The sequence below is a fragment of the Alligator mississippiensis genome, chromosome 3 (assembly GCF_030867095.1).
Source record: "Alligator mississippiensis isolate rAllMis1 chromosome 3, rAllMis1, whole genome shotgun sequence".
Taxonomy (NCBI): Eukaryota; Metazoa; Chordata; order Crocodylia; family Alligatoridae; genus Alligator; species Alligator mississippiensis.
Genome location: NC_081826.1, coordinates 22,965,886 through 22,988,072, shown reverse-complemented (window position 1 = coordinate 22,988,072; position 22,187 = coordinate 22,965,886). Strand labels below are relative to the sequence as shown.

Below are 22,187 nucleotides of genomic sequence, written 5' to 3'. Positions count from 1 at the left end.
TGTGAACTCCAGTTCAAGAGCACCTGATTTTCCAAGCATACTTGGACTGTTCCAGGCAACTTTAAACCAGTTTAATGGGCTTCTATGTGTGTACTTTTCAGATTTAAATATTTAAACCAGTCTAAATGTTATGTGAATCCATGCCCTAAGATTCTCTAATGAATACAACACTAAAAACAGGAAAAAAACCTAGTTGAAATATTTTATCTTCTGAACTGAGACCCTAGAACAGAGATTCTCAAAATTTTGCACTTGAAGGGCCATTTCAAAGGGGCAGTACCAGCTAGTGGGCCACATAAAATGGGCTCATGGACCACACCTTCAAAATCCCTGGCTTAACTGTTCAAAAAAGTACTACTGGGCCATATCAAAGCAACTCAAACACAGCATTTAGCCTGAAGGCCCCTGCACCAGACGACTGGGAATCCCAGAACATTTTGTGCTGGGACCATGTTGTTTTCAATGTTCATGGTAACAGACCTTTCTGATTTTCTTAAAAGTATGAGTGTCAGAAGATGAACAAACTAAATGGGTTTTCTGCCACCTTGTGTACACTTAGGAAGGAACCTTTGGGATAGCAGTACATCCTACAACACTGTTTGGACATACTGTTCAGACAAACTGTTCAGACAGTCTGTAAAACTTATATAATCAACACTTTTGTGGATGTCAAAAATGCTATTATGGCTTGGAAACTAAGATGACTTATGTAAAAAAAAAAAACTGTCTTACAAAATTAAATTAAAAACTTTTGGGTTTTTTTTTTTTAATTGTTTTCTGACAAGGTGCTGCTGCTATGTTGATAAGAAACCCACTGTTTGTTGGGACTGATGCACTAATTTATAGCAATTTGTAACATTTTCTATGAGTCCCTGATTTAAAAAAAAAGTTCAGGAGGTTATAGGCAGACAAGGTTCCTTGGGTGAATTTGATATCTTTTATTAGACTAACCCAAATGGTTGGAGAATAGTTATTGAGCAAGCTTTCGGGTTAAAAAACCCTTCGTCAGACTAAGGAAGCTGCAGCAGTTGGTGTGTCAGGAGGTTAGATGTTTTTGATTACTCAGCAAAAGCAGGAACAGGCAGGAACCGATTATCAAATACAACAATGCAAGTACATGCTGCATCTTTAGCAATACTGAAAACTTGACATGGTAAACTTACGTATCTTTCTATGCATAGCCCGTTGTGACCGAACATACAAATATATCTTTTCAGCTGGAAATTCCACTAGTTCTCACACACACACCTCTTCCCCAAGAAGCTAAAAATAATTTTACTGCATTAAGATGAAGACACTCCTGGTTCTGCTCAACTCCCCTAGCTATGTTCCTTTTGTCACAAAACTCTCTTGGCCTATACTGTTCTGGATGCCTAAAATTTACCTATTACAAAGGAGACAAAGCCCCTGGTAGTTTCAAAGGGTTTGGTATACAATTATTAACCCTACATAAATCACTCTTAGGTCATCAGTCCCGTCCCCATGAATTTTCAGATCCCCCAAGATGATGAATTTGGTCAGCCAAACAGAAGATGTAATTAACAACTCACCCTGATAATCCAAATAGGAACTGTACCTCACCTCCCCACAACTGTTTTTACCTTCTGTAATCAAATACTCAATTTAACAGTTTTAAACTTGCTTGTAGGCATATGAGCAAGCATATATTTAACTGCATTAAATGAGGAGGGAGAGCTGCCTCTTGGGTGTGCACAGCAACAGTAACCTCTCTATGATCTTGCAGCAATACACATGAGCTTAAAAAAAAAAAAAAAAATCACCCTAATTCTGAACCTGGAATGAAGCACCGTTTGGCTACACTTGTATCACTACAAAATTGTGCAAATGTAACAGTTGCATCATAACAGCTTATACTGGTAGAGGCAAACTTGTGGCTGCCTAGAAATTCATCACGGGGGTGCAGAAGGGAATTGATGAGGCTCTACTCACCAAGGCACACTTGGGGGTCACAAGAAATAATGGCCACAAGCTAGCAGACAGCTGATTTAGACTGGACATTAGGAAGAACTTCCTCACAGTTAGAGTGGCCAAAATCTGGAATGGGCTCCCAAGAGAGGTGGTGCTCTCCCCTACCCTGGGGGTCTTCAAGAGGAGGTTAGATAGGCATCTGGCTGGGGTCATCTGAACCCAGCACTCTTTCCTGCCTATGCAGGAAGTTGGACTCGATGATCTATTGAGGTCCCTTCTGGCCCCAACATCTATGAATCTATGGTAATACAATTGTTGTATTGGTCTAAAAGCAGCGGTTCCCAATCAACACACTGCTGCAGCTCATGTGATATCCTGTTCAATGGATACACAGGAAGTTGTATGGATACAGTCCACAAAACACACTGAGTGCTGCAAGTGTGGCCCACTAAGGCAAATAAGGTTTAGACCAGTGATGCTCTACTTCCAGCCCAGGGGCCAAATCTGGCCTGCAAGGCAGTGTCATCTGGCCCACAGAGCTCTCCACAGGTCCAGAAATTTGGCAATGGGGAGCAGTAACAGGATTCATTTCTGCAGCTTCCACAGGTGTGACAATTAATGCTGCAATTACTCCTCTGCTACCAAATTTCCAGACTGCTGGGAAGCTTGGCAAACCAGATGACAGTCTTGTGTGTTGACACATGGGGCCTGGCTGTGGATGCTTTCACATATGAGGCTGGGCTATGAACTAACCTCACATACAGACCTCACACTGAATCCAGCCCATGACTAACCCCATGCCCAGAGATGACCCGGGCAGGGTGCGGGGCCCAGGGCAAATCAGCCTTCCCCCATGTGCCCTGGACATGAAGAAGTCAGCAGTGGATTGGACGGGGGGGGGGGGGGGGCAGGGGAGGGGAGCCAAGGGGCCGGACACAAAGCTGACTGCAGGGCTGAGTCGTCATGGCTGCTCCACCCAGCTACGCAGGGCCCCCCCAAAGCACAGGGTCCAGGGCGGTCGCCCCAATTTGCTCCCCCCCAAGGATGGCCCTGCCCATGCCACTCATGCAGCCTGAGAGGCTGAAAGGTTGAGCACCACCACCCTAGATCAGCAACTTTTCACTAAAAGTAGGCAAAAATTAACATAGCTCTATCCAAAGGCAAGACAGCCAGGACTAAAGGAAAAAATTCTTCTCAGCCAACAGGTCATTCCTATCAAGATGAATGGGTTTGACCTGTTGTCTAAATTTAAAACTAAGCCCTATGGTAGCCCTATGGGTTTGACCTGTTGCCTAGGGCTTATAACATTTTTCAGCTTGAACAACAGGTAAACCCATATAGGCGATGCCAAAAGTTTTACCCTCTTAAAATTCTGTCCTCCTTCATATTAACAGAGCCAGAGGCTTAATTTGGCTGGAGAAGACTTAATCCTTGTGGGAAAAACAACTATGAGAAGGGAAATAAAATGTCTAAGATGCTCTACAGCATTACTGCCACCTCCTAGCAAACTGCCTGCTATTCCTACCAAGTCCCTGTCATCTTCTCAGTGCTATACTGGAATCCCCAATGCCCAGATAAATCCAGCATGGCTCCTGCCAGCCTCCACAGCCACTTCTGACATCATGGGATCAATCTGACAGCCCAATGCCCTCTCCCCCTTGTAGATAGGGGGTTAGTGAGGGGTTTTGCTACTTTCATCTAATAGCCAACTGAATCAATGAGAAAGAAAACTGCTAAAAAAAACCCACTGAAGCACCTGATCAATACAGATGCCGCAGAGCCGGGTTGAATTAACACACAGCTTCTTCTGGGAAAGTACAGCGCTTTGGGATCTGTAAGCAGCCAAAGTATCTGCTTACATGCAAAATCAACTTATAAATTAGAACACTATCCCAACAACTTATTTTGCACAAACACTCAACGTGCAAGGATGCATCTTTAATCTACATGGCCAAAGAAAAACAAGCTATCCCAAGGACTGCAAGTGTTGAATATCACCATCATCACAGTGAAAACAAACAGCGACCAACTTAATTTGATGGTCGCAGTCTAGATCCAGAATAAAAGAATACATTTCAATTGCTACCTCTGATGGTAGTTTCTTTATCAAAGTCAAGGACTATTTAACAGGGAGGCCAAACTGCATTATTGCTCCTAGACGAAGTCCCCTTTGAGAGGGCTGAGGCATGCCAGAAGGTATCCATTTGTGCTTCTGTAGGTATCTGAAAAGTCTCTGTTTTCTATCCCGGCATAAGACAATACATTTGCTGGTTTGGCTCAGAACTCATCAAACACTGCATCATACCCACACCATTGCTCAGTAGCTGATATTTCAATGGCAGGACTTCACACAACTTAGGAACACACTTGAAAGCTGAAAGCTGTGACAAAGGAAAGGGAAATCCTACAATGTGCCCTGCAGAATGAAACAGAATGAGCCTTGCCTTGCATAGCTAAAAGTATCAGGCATAAGAATAACTGGCTTAAAAAAAAAATGTAGCCCTAGTATGACACCCTGTGGTAGTGGTATCCACAAGCAGCCCACATTCCCTGCAAAGCAGTGATGCATTTAAATGCAATGCACTCTCATGTCATTCAGTGTTCTTGCACATGATGCTAAGAAGGGTTTGACTGAAGTTTCCCTGTGTCCACTATAGATATAAACACCAGTCAAACACGCTATTTTCTATTTAAGTGAGGTCAGTTCTTTTAGCAATCACCTAGGTGATCCTGCTATAAACATTTTCACTTCATTCTTTTCAGTTCTGATTAGCAGCATATCTTTTTTAATACAAGGTAACAAGAAGAGAAGTTTCCAGATATTGTATTGTTCTATGGTGCCATTATTAGCATCGTTTTTGATCCCCTGAGGTGACACAGCTCAACAGACTGATATCCTTAAATGCTACTGTATAGTTATACTTTTACAAAATTATGTATAGATGACAAGCTTTTCCTTCAGAGTACTCTGCACATCTGCAACAAGTACACTGTACATTGTAAAGAGAATTTTCAGATTTGGGCACATAAGAATAGTCTGATTTTTAGAAATGCCGAACACCTTACCGCTCAATGAAGTCCACAAGATTTCTGGCAACTCTTGCCATGCTGGAAAATCAGGATACATTTTTCTAGGTCCCTAACTGTATGTATTCACATATGTCAGTTTTGGCCAACATTAATTTATATAAAATTTTACTTAAACCAGTCTACCTTCTCAGCGTGTTTATATTTAACACAAATTTCTCACAAAGCTACACAGATGTGCCAAGCAAAGTAATAGGTTGCCATAAGCAAAACTGACCAGTTTGCATCTCACTTCCTTCTCACAAATCATTAACACAAAAAAAACCCAAGAGATTGAAAGCTTTACCAGTTGCACAAAAGTTGGATGATTAAACCAATTAAAGACCAGGGAAAATAACTCTGTCACTCCATCCTCCTGGTCGGGGGTTGAAGATCACCACTTCGTCTATCTGTACCTGTCTGCTGGGTTTTACTTTTGCCTCCTACCTAGACAGCGCAGTTTCAACCCATGACTGCTGGGCCATGCTGAACAGGAAATATTTGGGTTCCACTGATTACAAAACCAAATTCCCACTGCATTCCAAGATTAAAACAAACTAGTTCGTCTTTTAAGCAGTTTTTAATCTAACCAGATTTTGCTCTGTATCCTGTGGTTTCCTTAAGAGGCCTGTGGGGAGTCACTATCAAAAGTTTGTGGAAAATTCGAGGTATCTATTCACTACATCATTTTTAACTACCGTTATTATTTTCAGTGGGCGTGTCTACACATGCCCCTATAGCGTCATTGTTACTACGCCAACATTTTAGTACTTCCTTTTAGTAGCCCTAAAAGGCAATACATTAACAGCCCATACTGTGCTATCCATGCAGCGCAGTTATTTTTAGCTGCTACACTGCCATAGCAACATGCTATATCAAGGGACATGTAGCTACAGCGACTTAGCTGTGGCATCACTATTTTTGCCCACCAATGCTATGCTGTCATAATGCATTGCTATGGCGACATAACATCACATGTAGACGCACGCTGAACATTATCTTTAAAAAAACAAAACAAAAAACAAAACAAAAAAAGGCACTGAGGTATAATCCTCCTTTCTTTGAGAAGTTCTGAAGACCTTATGCTCTGATGCATAGAATCATAGAGAAGTAGGGCTCCAAGGCAACTCCATAGGTCATCTAGTGCCCTGACAAACCTACTGCCAGGGGCAGGGTTATCCCTATCCAAACCATCAAATCTATTATCTAACCTCTTCACAAAACTAGTCAACCCGAACACAACCACAAAGCATTACAGTCTAACCTGCCACAACTAAAGCAGAGGGACCATGGCAGCCAATGGCCTGCTGCTATAAAGATTGTTAAAGTATACTCAAGAGATCCAAGGAAGAAGGCCAGGCCCCCTACTACAGAAGAAGGCAAAACCTCCACAGTCCATACCAATCTCACCATGAGGTAAAATTCATTCCTGACCCCAAATATGGCACTCTGTTTGACTCTGAGCAGAGGTGCAAGAACCACTAGCCTGGAAGTGGTTCAAGTCCCAGCTTCAAGTCCCAGCAGGAACATTAGTACACCCCAGTCACTCCCGACCTGCTGCCCCCTCCCCCCTTAGCCCCTTGTGGGGGAGAGGGGCTTGGGGGCCCCCAAGCAGCCCCTTGCAAGCTGGAACTCTGCCAGCCTGCCAGGAAAAAGCCATGGTTTCCCTCACTTTTTTCCTTTAAAGGAGAACGCATTTTTAAAGTTTGTTGATCCATTTTTAAAAGTTTGTTCATGACCCTTTCATATATTCTTGCAACCTACTACTAGGTCACAACCCGCAGGTTGAGAAATGCTGGCATAAATTAAGGAAGTGTCAGAAAGAGGGCACAGTAATATCCTGGTTCAAATGTTGTAAATCAATGGGGATGCAGGCAATTATGTCTAGTATACATTTAATATAAACTATATGTCCTCTTAGAAAAGAACATATTTAGAAATGAAGACTCCCAAGCAACTTTGGAGTTACAATACACCGCCAAATTGTGTTGCCTATGATCATTCTAGTCGAGGTGAGATGCACATATAACTCTCTCGAAGGTTTTTTCACTACCTGTTAAGTAAAAAAAAACAAAAAACAATGCATAATCCTGTACTTAGAAACTGAGCTTTCAACCCTCACAAGAATTACTGATTTACTGGGTAGGTCGTATTAAAAGTGTAAGCAAGATTTTAAGAAAAGATGACAACAGACCTGAGGGAATCCAAGTTAAGATAGAAGCACATGTCACCAACTCTTAACATTATCAGATGTAATGGTTTAGCTCCAGAACATTACAACCAATTCTCCAAGGACAGGATTATTATAGATATCAGAGGGCTCAGGAAACAGCTCTGCATCTCTGCTTCTGTTTATAGTTTTCCTTAGCCACACTAGAATGAACCGAACCCCGGGATGGGCAATTATTTGGGCCTGCCAGCCACCTAGGGAGTTCTGGGGAGCTGTTGTGGGTCAGGTCAACAGCACCCCCTCTCCCATTCTCCCTCCCCGCAAGCAGCAGCTCACCAAACCTCCCGAAGTGGGATGGGGCCACAGGTAGGAGAGGAGCTGGTGTGGGCATGGGCAAGCAGCAGCTTCAGCAGGGGCATCTCAGCTGGGGGCCCTCACCACCACCTTTGGGCCCCCATGCCCACTGGGGAGGAGCTGCAGGGCAGCCCAAGGTCCTATTTTTTCCCCAGAACCCAGCAGTAGCTTCTGCCCAGCCCTGGGCTGAGTACACAGGTCCAGCCTGCCTTACCCAGGTGGGCAGGGGCTGGGGTTCCTGCAGCATCCATTCTGGATCCACTTTTCCTGGCCACAATGAGCAGGGGCAGCTGGACAGAAGCTGCTGTTGTGGGCAGGGAAAAAGCAGGACCTGGCCACTTCTCCCTCACCGCTGCTGGGCACTTCTTACTGAGGCCACCTATAGCTCACGCCAGAGCTGCCCTTCAACTCCTCCCCACCACCACCACTGCCCAGCTAGGCATGGAGGCCTGGGAAAGCCCAGAGGTGGTACTGATGATGGCAGCAGGAAGAAGCCACTTTTTCCCCCGCCCCCACCAGCAGCTTCTGCCCACCTGCTGCTGCAGCTCATCATGGCTGGGGCAGGCGAGTCCAGAGCAGGCACTTGCAAAGACCCCAACTTCCTGTGCGGGGCAGGGTGAGTCACTGCTGTGTGCTCAGCACAGAGTTCAAGGCCTGCAGATGTGGATCCCAGCTGGTTTCTGCGGAGGCAGGGCCAGCATCAGCAGCAGCTGGTAGGAGCTGCCACCACCAGGACTGCTGAGAAATAGAGTCCAGCCGAAGTGCAACCCCAGCCCCACTGTACACTTGGGGGTGGCAGGATGCACCATGGGCTAGATAGTGCCTGGGCCAGGTGGGACTGCAAAACCTGCTGCAGGCCAGACAAAGTCCCTCCATTGCCCGGATCCAGCCTGTGGACTGCATTTTGCCCACCTCGATCCAAATCGAATCATGTTGATGCTCACTCCCAGTATTCAAAACTCTGTGGGCAACAATGACACTGATAAGAATTATACAAGTTTCCCTGCCATAACATGAAAAAGCTCAGAGCAGCAATGAGGCAGACACTAGAGCTATTCACCAGAAAGGAAGACTCCAAAATGGAGGCTTGGGCACAGAGCTGGAGGGAGAGGAAGAATATTTACACCACCTATCGTCATACAACCTTGGCAGAATTATAAAGCAATTAAGGCTCTCTTACTTCAAAGCAGTGAAGCAGCTCTGGAGTAAAAGCTGTAAATTTCAGCAACTGCAGTGAATGGAATTATTTTTGTGTCTGGAGGTCTGAAACACAGACACCTGGATACTGTCTATATTAATTATGTCCAAACTTCTAGCCCCATAGGCCAGATCAGTGGCATACGGCTGGTCCACAGGCTGCAGGGATCCACAGGTCTGACCCAGTGTATGGTCAGCACATGGGGTCAGTCCACAGGATGCAGTCATGGCCCAACCCAACATGCCAGATCTGGCTGTGGCCCAACCCCACATGCTAGATTTGGCCGTGGCTCAACACTCTGCGCTGGTCCAACCCCAAGCACTGACTCTGACCACAGTGCAACTCCACGCACCAATGCAATCTAGCATTACCAAATTTCCTCACAATCCAGACAATCCTGTGGTGAAAGAGCAGTAGCCAATGAATGCTGCCATCACCTCCCCACCGCCAAATTTCCTGACCATAAGAGAGCCCCACGGATCGATTCAGCCTGCAGGGATGAAGGTTGAGCACCAATGGCCCAGACTAATGAACTTTGCCACTGACAAACCTGGTTTATAAGCTCCTACTTTTAATAACCTCAAAAGCCAGAACCGTTTTTTCATTGCTATGATGCAACAAATTAACTAACACTATTATAGTAAATATCATCCTCCCCCGCACCTTTTTTATGAACTTTTCTCCTGGTCTCAGTCCCGTTGTACTAATAATTCATCACTATCTTAAGCTATGGTTAGAGCCACACAGTGAAAGTCATGGTATACCACTACTACCTATGGTACAGATGAACAAATGGTGAACAAGGTTTGGTAGTGATGTTGCAACTGAAAAAGTAGAAATGGGATTTCTTTTCCACTAGCCTCTTTCACCAGGGGATTTAGGAGGATGAAGTAGCACAGACCTATTATTTACCCTCCCTTTCTTCTCTCATGAGAATCAGGAAAATGGTGGATAGCTACATTAACAAAGGCCCACCCTCCCCTGTAGTAGTGAAAAGGTGATGGAGAAGAAGGGGTTAGTGGAGTGTAAATTGAACAGAGCAAGACAGAGTGCTCCTTCTTCTCTACAACACCTGGAAATGCTGAAATCAAGCCCAGGCCAACAATGAATGAAATTTCTTATCACCTGAGGGGCTGTTTGGTAGCTTGTGTAAAATGATTCTGAAGGTCTTCACAAAAAGAATACAGTTGGAAGAGAGGTGTACCAAAACATCAGTCCATATCGTATTGACACCGATAAAAAGAAAATTGATGTAATTGGTAATCAGCCTTTTTTTTTGCTAATGGGGCTGATAATGTCACTGATAACTGTCACATCATGCACTCAACCAGCCCAGTGGCCTGAAGAGCAGCATCCAGCTGGTAAGTCTGTTTGGAGGGGGAGGTGGGACAGGGGCAGATCAAGGCCCCGGCAGTGAGGGAGGGAGTGAGGCTGAGGCAGGCATTGCCCAGCTGGGGTGGGGCAGGGCAAGGCATGGGACAGAGCCGCAAGCAGCTCACCTGCGGTCCACAGGGACAGGGGGGGACCAGCTTCCACCACTACGCAGGGGTCATGTGCCCCCTGGATTTGTGTGCAGGGTTAGGGCAGGCTGCCGCTGCGAGATGAGGCTAGGGGCAGCACCAGCCAGGCTCTTCTCAGCAGAGGGGCTGGGCCAGGGCTACAGCGCTAGGAGTGGGAGCTACGACAAATTTTGTGGGGGCTGTAGCCCACCCTGTAGTTCCCACCGCCCAGCACCACCGCCCCCAGTTCCAGCCCACACCTCACCCTGTGCACAGATCCAGGGGAGGTACACACTCCCCCCCTGGCTCCCCTGGGGTGCATAACAGTGGGATTGCCACCCCCCCCAGAGACAAGCCTCCTCACAGCCCCATCCCATGCCCTGCCCCACCCAGGCTGGGCAGTGCCTGCCCCTGCACCTGCCCCAGCCCAACTCCCTCCCTCACCACAGGGACCTTGATCTGCCCCTCCCCCCTACAACACACTTACCAGCCAGACACTGCTCTCCAAGCTGCTGGGCTGCACATCAGCAATTAGATCAGTATCAGCCAATATAGCTCATTAATAACCAGCCATCAGTATCACCCCAAAAAGATCAATAAACCCTTACATTAATTAAATGCTTCAGTCTCACTTGTATCATGCATTATAACATGCCTTCCACATTCCGTAAGAGACTTATACTTTCCTAAGTCTACCTCTTTTTTCTAATCATGCTTTTTCTTGCCTTTCATGTAACTTGACAGTTGTATCTCAACTGGTTCCTTGGCCTTCCTAATTTTTTCCCCTATGTGCCTGTGCTTTACCTGCTACTCATCTTGACAAGTTTCTAATTTTATGAGATTTTTTTTCTGTTCCAAGTCCCTGATGAATACACTGTTTAGCCAAGCAGTCTCTTGTTTTGTTTGCTCTCCCTTTCCTATGGCACTAGGATGGCATGCTCTTGTGCCCTTAATTTTTTCACTTTAAGGTCCAACCAGGTCTTTTGGACTTCACTGGCCAGTCTAAAGATATACATATAACAATAACCACACTTCGTACTATACTTGGTAGTCTCACCCAAGAAGCCAAGAACAGAATTGGCATGAAAACTAAACTCTCAACACTCCAAGTCAGCATGGAGACACGCTAGGGACCGATGCATTGCTGCTTGTGCTGTGGATAAAGAGTCTTGCCCCCACTTTCTTTAAACCATGAATGTAAATTTGTATTAAATATTAAAAGGGAAACGCATCCAAAAAACAAAACAAAACAAAACAAAAAAACCTTACAGGGAAGAGTAGTCTTGTATTGAAAACAGGAGGTAATACACTATAGATTTAAATATTTCCCTTCAATTTAATAAAAAATGGTCAAATGCCCCTCCAAGCCTAGATGGGTGGTTCATAAGTTTAGAGTGGTTAAAGCACACCATTTCTGCAGCCTAGATTACAGGATGGAGAGATGTATATTATCCAGTTGCCTGAATGGCCAGGTACATTTACAGCTGAAGTGGTGTGGAGGGGACCTTTGAGGAGTTTAGAACAAGGCTCAGATTCATTCCTCTGAATCCCTGACTAGCTGCCGTAACCACTCTGCTGTCATCTTCTGTGCCCGATTTCATACTCCAAATATACAAGTTCTTTAAATGAAATACTACTTTATCCTTTGCTCATTTATGGTTCAATGCCACATCAGTGAACAGCACTGATGTCACACAGAAAACAAAAGTGAAGTCCAGATAAATGGAGTGCAGGAAAGCTGGCTCTCTCTCAGAAACCGAACTAGGAGAATTGTCCTAATCCACTTCTCACTAATTTCTATCCAGTGTTAGGGGATATTTCAAGTCATGTTTTATAGTTCTGATGGGTACAAACTCTCCAAGATGACCTAAACACTAAATTATCTTTTTTTAAAAATAGAAAAAAAAAAGCAGAATTCTAGTGTATGTACAAGTAATGACCAAAACTGATAAACCTGACAGATTAAAATAAACCTTAATAAACCACCAGCTGGTTATGATCACCTACTCTAACCTCCTTGACAACACCATCTCACTTAGGGTGGATCACAAAAGCACAAACAGGCTGTGCACCTACACTGTTCTAATTTTTTTTCCTACTAGCTTAATTAAATCAGCATAAACCTGACATGGATGAATTTATACCAGCATGAAAAAGTTTTGCTTAGAAACATGAAAAGGCTAAGTCATCCTACCAATGTAACAATTATTTTAGTTATATTGGTATAAAGATATTATGCAGATAAGATAAATCTTAAAACAGATTCACCACATGACAAGAAATATCTTAGAAACCTGCAGTATTTGGAGAGAAAAAAAAAAAGTGAGAGAGGACTAAAGTACCAGGAACACTGAAAGTCACCACGTAAATTCACCATATTTGCCTCATAAGGTATATTTAAAAACAACCAAACAAACAGATACAATCACAAAGGAAACTACAGAAAAATCAGTATAACAGTCGGAGCTTTGTAAAAAGAAAACACTAAAGAATGAAGATGGTAATTCATAAAGTATTAGTGTAATGCTAAAAAAATCACCTTGAGTTTTTCAGGAATAAAGTAACTACACTAAAGAGAACTAATAGGAAAAAACCTCATAGTTTGGTTAATGGCTGAAGCTTTTGGATTAAGGTTGATGCTGTTATGTTATAAATAAATCAACAGTTAAAAACATTCCGGGAAGAAGAAAAATTACTAGAACAACATACAGCAGCTCAATTGCAGAATTTCAAACAAATTACTTACTGCTTTGACTCGTGGTGACAAACCTCCAGTGTTGGATCATTATAGATAAAAGCTGCTTCCAGATCATTGACCCTTACTCTGTATATCCTGCATTGTTTACTGTTCAGTTTGATTCTGTTCAGGTTTGCAACTGTGGGAAATATTGTCAGTTCCACATAACCCTATGAAAATATAAAACAATATCACTTAGTTGTGTTCAGAGTAGGAATACTGAAAAAACAATTCTAAAATAATCCTTTAAGTATAATTTTAAAGGAAAGTTACTGTCAATAGATCCAAATTATGAGTTGTGCACAAGGAAAAAAATTGTTTTACAAATGTTTAAAGTGGGATCTCTTTTCTTTATATAACTTAAAAATTGGTTATTCCCAGCAGTAAAATTTAAAAAAAAACTGACAGGACCACTCAGGATGACTTGTATTACTACAGAGTAATATTTTTTTTTATATCAACTAGATTTCACATTAATTGTGGTGCTGTAATTCAAGCCGAAAGGCTCACACACAACTCATAATAATGAAATTAGTTTCTATAACCTAAACAGCTCATGATCCTGAAACAGGAACCATTTAAGCAGCTTCCTGAATTCATGCAACCTTATTCATTTCAGTGGGATCCCATGGAAGAGGCAAGAACCTGCCCACCAGCCCACATGGACTCAACTAAGTATGAGGACCAAAATCTTTACTGCTCTAACCCTTAAACCAAGCTATTCACTGAAACTGAAGATTTAATTTAAGAAGTACAAAAGTTAGTTTTAATTAAAAATGAGCATAATTTGTAATAAGAAGTGTAGGTTTTCAATAGTAATTGATATTTTATTTTGCCCATGTTACCTATATGAAATGAAAGAGACTGGAATATTATTCCATAGAACAAATTCAGACACAAAACATTGTGCACATATTTGCAATTCATATTACACTGTAATTCTAGTTCACCTTGTTCCAAATCTTTTTTTGTTTTTTTCTTTGCAATTGGATTCTATTGCAAAACTCACGTATCTGGAAGTGGACAACAAAAAAGCTGCAGACCCCAAGGAGCTTTTAAGTATAGTTACATTTCCTTTAAAGCAGGGGTGTCAAACCTAGAGCCCACAGGCCGAACTATCCTGCAAAGCAATAACTTGCTACAGTGTTTGAGATGCGTCTTTTAATATTTTGTAAATATTATACTTACTACAACAGACTTCCTCTGAAAATTGATGTTGTTGATACAAACTACCTGGTGGGTTGTGCTGAAAACCAAAACAAAAAAATAAAATAATTTATAACCAACATAAAATAACCAACATTTTTAATATTGTTCTTTTTAAAACTAGACTGCCCAACTTATGTTTTTCAATTATAATGGTATATACACACACACACACACACACACACACACACACACCCCCCTCTATCAGGAACACTGTACATATCTGTACATCACCAGAGTGAATTCATGATGCAGAATATCTGTACATCGACAGAATTCATGATTATCTGCATAAATGGGCACACACAAAAATGATCTCACAGAATTTAAGGCACCTAAAAAGAGTGCCAATGAAATCAGCAAAGTATTATCTCATAGTGCATTCTGTACACAAACTACAAACATAGTTTGGAAGTGTTTTACATGCCCTTAAGTTAAGGCACTAGTATTATTTTGGTATCCTTCTGCCTGTCACTAACTTTCACAGGGCTCAGTTAGCTAAAGAGCTTTCAAATACTTTGTACTTTAAAAATAAATACAAGATTTAATGTAAGGGCTTACCAGACAATGGTACCTGCTATTGTCTGATAAACGGGTATAGTATTTGGAGTCAGTAGATATCAAGTTAGAGAGAAGAAAAGGAAGAATCATATCTACGGTTACCTACTATACCAAATATAAATACACACCTTATATACAAATGACATAAGATCTAGGTAGCACTTATTTCTGATTCAAATGTTCTGAAAATTCTGCAGTATTTTCATGTAATAGTAATCACTACTGGGATTTTAGAGATACAGGAAGTCCTCAGACTTACGACACAATTGGTTCCTGAAAACTGCATCTTAAGTCGAAACGTTGCAACTCGGAACCAATTTTCTCATAAGAAACAACGTTATAAATGGCGGATTGGTTCCTGAACCAAGGCCCAATACCCTATTTTTGCCAAAAATACCACAGAATTTTGTACTCAATCAATTATAGATTTTTACTTTTGAAACTGACTTTCCAGCCAGCAGTTTGGCATACTCAGCATTCCTACACACACCAGAGAAGTAGCCAACATCACAACAAAACTTTCAAAGCATACCATGCATCACATAACCTATATGTAAAATTTAAAGAAGTTACTTCATTTGGTTGAGTCCAGTATGAATTTCAACAAGAAATTAAATGATAGCACCCAACTTCTACAGCAACAGGTACTAAAGAATGCCTTGGCATTCAATATATAGCTATTACTCAACAAATAAAGCGTTTAAAAATCAAAATTACTGCCAAAGAACTAGGCAATGAACAAACAGAGATAATTATGAACACAAAAAGATACAATAAAAAGTGTATCCAGACAACTATCTTGTACCCTGATTAAAGCTTGGCTATGAAGAGAACAGTGACAACTTATTCAGCAGAAGTGGTCGGTGTTTATGTTACATGTGCTTATAAAATGACCAGTGCTTTACACGTTTGCCTACCTTTAAACACAAACAGTCTGAAAGAGTGTGCACATCAGATTGCAGCTTGTGGCTTCAATACTAAAATAAGCCTGCAAACAGACCTTGGCATTTGAGAGGTACAGGCTTAAATCATAGAAAATAGGGTTGGAAGGGACCTCAGGGCAACTAGTCCAGTGGTTCTCAACTTTTGTACTAGAACCCATTATGTGAAAAAAAATTCAATAGGCAGTCTCGACCCAGTGCCCCACACTCCCAACCCACTACCTCCCAACCCCAGCTCCCTAGTATGTGGGGCAGGGGGTGGGTGTGGAGCATAGGCCTCCCCCACCCCCAAGAAGGCTGTTGCCAGCCTGCAGGGAAAAGCCAGTTTCCCATGTTTTTCTTCTTTAAAAGGAGAAAATATTTTTAAAGTTTGTTCACAACCCTTTTATATATTCTTGCGATTCACTTTTGGGTCACAACCTATGGGTTGAGAAACACTGTCCAATCTCATAACTAGGGGTGTACGAAAAAGGCTGTATTTGGTTCAGGTTCAGCCCAAATCTGGGACAGTGATTCAATTCATTGATTCGGATCACTGTCTCGATTCAATCTGGCCGAATCCGAATCTTAAGATTTGATGTCGATTCAGGGAATCAGTGATTCAGCCACACACGCAGCTTTAAATGTTTTTTCTACGTACCTCGAGGTACCAGGCACGGCTTGTGAACACAGTGATGCTGGGGCGGATGGAGTGTCCCACAGGAGTGTGGGGGTGGGGGGGGCCACCCGCATGCTCAGCAGCAGACCTGGAAGTGGTTCCGATCCACCTCTGAGTCCACCGGTGAGCGCGTGGGGGGCCCACCCCCCCAACTCCCGGATCGGCGATCGGCCATGCAGGAACCCCAGGTGCCCCCCCCACAGACCCAGGAGACACCAGTCCCCAAGCTGGAGGGGCAGGTGAGGGGTCCCCCCTGCACACTCTGTGGCAGACCCAGAAGTGGATTGGAAGTGCTTCTGGTCCACTTCCGGGTATGCCGCCGAGCGTGCTGGAGACTCCCCTGCGCTCCCGTGCAACGCTCCATCTTCCCCAGCATCTCAGTGTTCACGAGCTGCCTGGTATCTTGAGGTACGTAAAAAACATTTAAAGATGTGTCTATGTCTTAATCACTGAATCTCTCCAAAAATCGATTCAGAGGCTTCCAATTTGATTCAGAAAGATTAAAGGATCTCCTGATTCGATTTGGATTCGGAGATTCAGCCACTAAATCGGGCTGAATTTCCACTGAATCGAATTAGCAACCGAAGCATCGCACAGCCCTAACAATCACTTTGACTTTTTCCAACTGATGTTATTGCAGACTAGAGCACACGCAACAACCACATGAAAATGAATGGAATTCTACTCTCGCTCATGTGTAATCGTTAAATAAATTGCAGCTGCAGAATATTTACTACTGATACAAGAATAGCAAAACAAACAGTTTTCTTTTGAGATTTTAAGCTGAATTTGAAGATTATGTCCTTTTTAATATAGCAAACTATACAAGTTTGACAGAGAATCACTGGGGCAGGCAACCCAGCAATACCATCTTACAGAAACCTAGAAGGGCTGGAAGGGACCTCCGAAGACCTAGTTCAACCCCCTGCCTGAGGCAGGATCATCGCTATGAAAACCATGCTATAGGAAACATAATATAAACTCCACCTAAGACTACCATCAACCCTGACACAACACACACGTAACACCCTGCCTCAGCTAAAGCAGAACCACAGCTACCAATGTCCTGCTTCTGTGAAATGTCAATATAGGATCAGGAGGCCTGGGATAGAGGGCCACGCTGCCACTAGAGAGGAAAGCAAACCCTCTCCCACCATCCCTACTAACGCAGAAAAATTCCTTCCTGACCCCAAATATGTCCATCAGTCTGAATTTTTTCAGATCATAACTACATTTTAAGATAGAGCGTTAAAGCATCTCTAAATTTGATTTCACAGACCATTCTCTATTTAGGCGGCCACCTTTTGGTCAGCCTATATTTCATGTCTCGACATACCAGACAGATAATAAACGTGGGTCTCAAGTACATGAAAAAGAAAAAAAAAAAGAAAAAAATAAATGGATACTTATAATTTATAGGGTCTTGGGCTTTCGAACCCCTTGTCTCCTTTCTTCCTATTCATGCTGCACGGCTGTACTAAACCCCGCTGACCGTCACAGAGGCATCCTCCTCCTCCTCCTCATTTGACGGGCCCTTTGATTTGCCCGGGGTCAGCTCCTCTGTCATTCCTGAGGCCTCAGCAGTGGATTTCAGGCTCCCCAGGTGCAGACATGGCCAACTTGGGGAGGTAGGACGGCGGGAAAACAAACCCTATGCCATTTCTCCCCGCATCCACGTGTGCGTGCCTGTGTCTGCTACAGCCTCCTCCCACGGGGAGGGCAAGCTGGGGAAGAAAGAGACAAATCTCCCGCCTCCTGGGCAGGAGAAGCCCCCTTCAAGCCTGCGGCTCAAGAGACGACGGGCTGCGCTGTGGGCGCGGGGCTCATGCTCCCCTGGTAACTGGCTCAGGGGCTGCTTTGGAGGCGGGAGAAGCCCGGGCCCCGCCGGCGGGCGGCCTCTACGTGCGTGCAGCGGCGGCGGCGGCTCGTCCCGGGCGCCGGGCTCGCGGCTGTCCTGGGCTCGCGGTGGCGGCTCGGCCCAGTCAGCACCGCGCCCCGCCGGCCCGTCCGGCGCCCGCCTCCTCCGCGCCGCGAATGAGCCCTGCCTCAGCCGCGGGCGCCATTTTGTTGGTAACCTTTGACCTCCTGCCAGTGGAAAGGTCACCGAGATTTTTCACGTTTTATTTCTCACTTTTTTTTCTTGTCGAAGCAAGCGGCCTACTCCTCTATGGGGAAACGACAGCGAGAAAATAACGAAGGAAAATAATTAAAGGTCTACAAACGGAAGGGTGTACCGGCGTCGCTGAAGGGCGCACGCGCGGTAGGGTCCTCATTCTCCGGCCGGCTGCGTTAGGCGCGCTCAGAGTGACGCATGCGCAGCGCCTTTTTTGTCGCCTTGCTCCTGTGTTCCGCCCGCTCCCGTAGTGCCCTTCCTGGGCTGTATTGGTCTAAGGGCACAGGCATTTGGGTAAATCTGATAGCTTTCATTCGGCCAGCTAAAATAGTTGGGAAAACTCTTCTTTGCAAGCTTTCAGGTCCCAAAAGCTTGCAAGAAAGAATTTTTCCAACTATTTTAGTTGCTCTAATAAAAGATATGAGATTTACCCAAAGAACCTTGTCTTTCTAGGCTGGGCTTTTGCAGTTGCCCTGTCTGCTTGCCCAGGCCCAGATGTTGCTGCTGGCAGGAAGGGACTGCCAAGTTGCAGAAGCCCAAGGCCTGTGGGTTGGGAAGCTGCTGACCTAACTGTGGTGTGAGCAGAACAGCAAAGACAACTTCCCCTTCCAAAGGAAAGGCAGGCCCATAGGCAATGGTTTTCCTCCTGGTGTAGGGAAACCTAGGTCCTCCACCATGAGGAATATAGGCCATTTGAACACAGGCTAATGACACGTTGTGGATAGAAAGCATATTGAGACAATAAAAAATAGCCTGACACAGGATGAGCCTTACAATGATTTTGAAATAGTTTGCAAAGCTTCCATCTGCCTGGTTAGGCTTGCAGTAAGGCTTGGCTTCCAAAGCATATTTGTCCAGTTTTTCGCTTTTGGCTTCAGCTATAAAACCTTTATATAAACTCTTTGTGCTCAATACATAGGAGGAGCTAGTATTACCTCCTGGTAAAGTGTAAATTTCTACTTTTCATCTAGGTATTTGTGGCTGTGACCACACTTAGTCAAGTTCAAGCTGTGGAAGGTTTAAAGCAGCACTGCTGCCTGTGGTCTCTGACACTGGATGCTTCTCCCGTTTTTTTCATGCCAGACCCTTTCAATGCTGTTTTGACATCCCTAATTACCTCTTCCCCATTTATATCAGTTTCTCACTCTTGCCCCTACCTGATACTGATCTCGCAAAGCTTTGCAGATTTGAAGAAAATACTGTTTTTGACTCATGTATGTGTACTTGTCCATTTTTACAATCTGTAATTTAAAATTCTCATTATGTTTATACTCAAGTCTAAACTCCCATGAACTACCACAGGAGTTGTGCCTAGCTAGAATGGAAGATCTGGTTCATGCATTTTTCAGCAGTCTATAGTGAATGGAACAGAAAATAAAACTCAAGAAGCTGCCTTTCTCTATGGGCTGTATATATACTGGTAATGGGGTCAGAATCATCAAATGGGTGCTTAAAATTAGGCAAATAAATTAATTGTGCAGCCTATACATTTTAAAATATTGGCCCAAATTTTCAAGTTGTGTGTACTTGAGGCTGCTGTGCTAAATATGTCTGAGAGTTTTGGAAGTACTGTTGCTATCATGAATATATGTCACAGTTGTTGCAGGTCTGTTTGTCATGCAAACTGTTGTTCTCTGAAATACTTAAAGATTTGGCCTTCCCATGAGGTCCCTAACGAGAGAATCAGCTAACCTGGGTGGGGGGAAAGCCAGTGGGACCCACGGACCCCTGACTGGAAGGCTATAAAACTCTCCCACACCCTATAAGGCGTTGTCCCAGTAACAGCATTGCTAGGTGTAGCCATGTAGGAGTCTATTCCTCTGACTTTATTTTAATCTTGCCACTACCTTGGGTCTCCTGGTCTGGATTGACTGCTTTGACTATGACGCTGGCTTGACCCCTGGCTTGATGTTCTGGAACCAGGATGGATACTCAGCTTTGATCTTGGTTTTCACTCTGCTAATCCCTGATTTAGTGCAAACCACTAAGACTACACAACAGTCAGCCCCAACAAGACCCACCAAGTCTCAAAATTTGACTTGCACAATCACTAAACCCTTCAAAGAGGGAATGCTAAAGCTAAGGATAACACTGGTGTTCTAACCTCATACAGTAGAGTGATGGGAGCAGCAACCTTCACGTGGGCCTATCTGTTCAATGTGCTATTTGCTCCACAAATGAATGCTGCTCAAATGCTATGCTGATGTCTGGATGCCAGTCTGAATAGCAAGGGCAAAACAAATAATCTGTAATTTGCCCATGCTAATGTAACATTTAAACTTTAATTTGAATTAGCCAGTTAATCTGAATAAGTTGAAAGTAATAGAATTGTAGAGTGGAATGTTCACATAAATGTTCTGATGCTCCAAGAAATGCATGTTGCTGGAGCAGATTCATCATGCTTTAACATGTCTGAATATATTTTTATAATAGACCAAAGCTATTCAGAATATGGCATTGCCACAATAATATTACTAAATCCATATCACCAGTGGTTGATGATTTCCCAAATACTTGATGGCATCCAAGTTGGTGATTTAGGAATATATTTTGATAAGGCAATAAATCAGCTACAGCCTTCTCCAGTTTTACCATCATCTAATATTCTAATGAACGATATTAGAAATTTTGGTAGATAGTGAGGCTACTCTTTAATAACTAAGTGGCAGCCAACCTGTGTGTGAACATTATTTTTTATTTGGCATTTAATATTTCATTCAAAATGAAATGGGACATTTTATTCTGCCTAGTGGAGAAAAGATTATATGCTGGACTCTTTGTGTCTACAAATGCAAGCATACATCTGCTGCCTTCATCACATGTACCCAACATGAATATATTGCCCAGGAACTGCTTGTTACACATAGTGGACAAATATCCTGAAATCATAGTAGTATCATAGTATCATAGTACTTAGGGTCGGAAGGGACCTAAACAGATCATCAGGTCCGACCCCCTGTCCTTGGCAGGAACAGGTGCCGGGGTCACATCACGCCAGCCAAATATCTGTCCAGCCTCCTCTTGAAGACCCCCAAGGTAGGAGAGTGTACCACTTTCCTTGGAAGTCCATTCCAGAGCCTGGCAGCCCTAACCGTAAAGTAATGTCTCCTGATGTCCAGCCTGAACCTTCTCTCTAACAATTTGTGGCCGTTATTCCTAGTAACCCCGGGTGGTGCCTGGGGGAACACAGCCTCCCCCAATTCCCGCTGGTCACCCTTGGTGAGTTTGTAAACCACCACCAGATCCCCTCTCAGCCTTCTCTCGTGGCGGCTGAATAGGTTCAGGCCCTTTAGCCTCTCTACATAGGGCCTAGCCTGCTGCCCCTTGACAAATCTTTGGCAAGCTGATTGTCCTGCATTTGCAACAGCTGTTGTGGAAAACATAGGTTATTAATCTGCTACATGTGATCTTTCTGAACATTTTACTAAGCTCATGAAAAAAAAAAAAAATTGCATGGGAAAATATTCCTTGTGCCTTCAGTAGATCTTTTGCTCTCTACTGGAGTTCAGTGAGACGTATTTAAGATAGTATGAAGCTTCAGGTGTTCCAGATGAAGAATCTGTTCTCTTATAGACATTGGACACTACTAGATGGTTGCACTGGACTAAGGCCATGGAACATATGGGTTTCATTGTGCACGTGAAAAAGCATGGAACCTCCCACATTGTCTTTGTGGTACAGCCACAGTAATACACAAACAGCTAAAGTTACTGTGAACCACCAGATTCTCAATGATTTGAAGACCTTAACAAACA

General features: G+C 43.6%; 1 protein-coding gene across 2 annotated transcripts in view; it reads right to left on the bottom strand.

Moving 5' to 3' along the window:
• The window catches only part of TAF2 (TATA-box binding protein associated factor 2), a 92,442-nt gene extending 74,078 nt beyond the window's left edge, over positions 1–18,364 (bottom strand). Inside the window, exons 1-3 of one of the 2 annotated variants that reach the window (XM_006263352.4) lie at positions 17,730–18,364; positions 14,142–14,196; positions 12,963–13,123 (exon numbers count right to left, since the gene is read on the bottom strand). In XM_006263352.4, coding sequence (XP_006263414.1) covers positions 12,963–13,123; positions 14,142–14,196; positions 17,730–17,782 — 269 coding nt within the window. In that variant the 5' untranslated portion in view covers positions 17,783–18,364. Of the gene's footprint in view, positions 1–12,962; positions 13,124–14,141; positions 14,197–17,729 lie in introns of those variants that run through there. The other variant, XM_019495752.2, reaches the window with a different exon arrangement.
• Between the last annotated feature and the right edge of the window lie 3,823 nt (positions 18,365–22,187).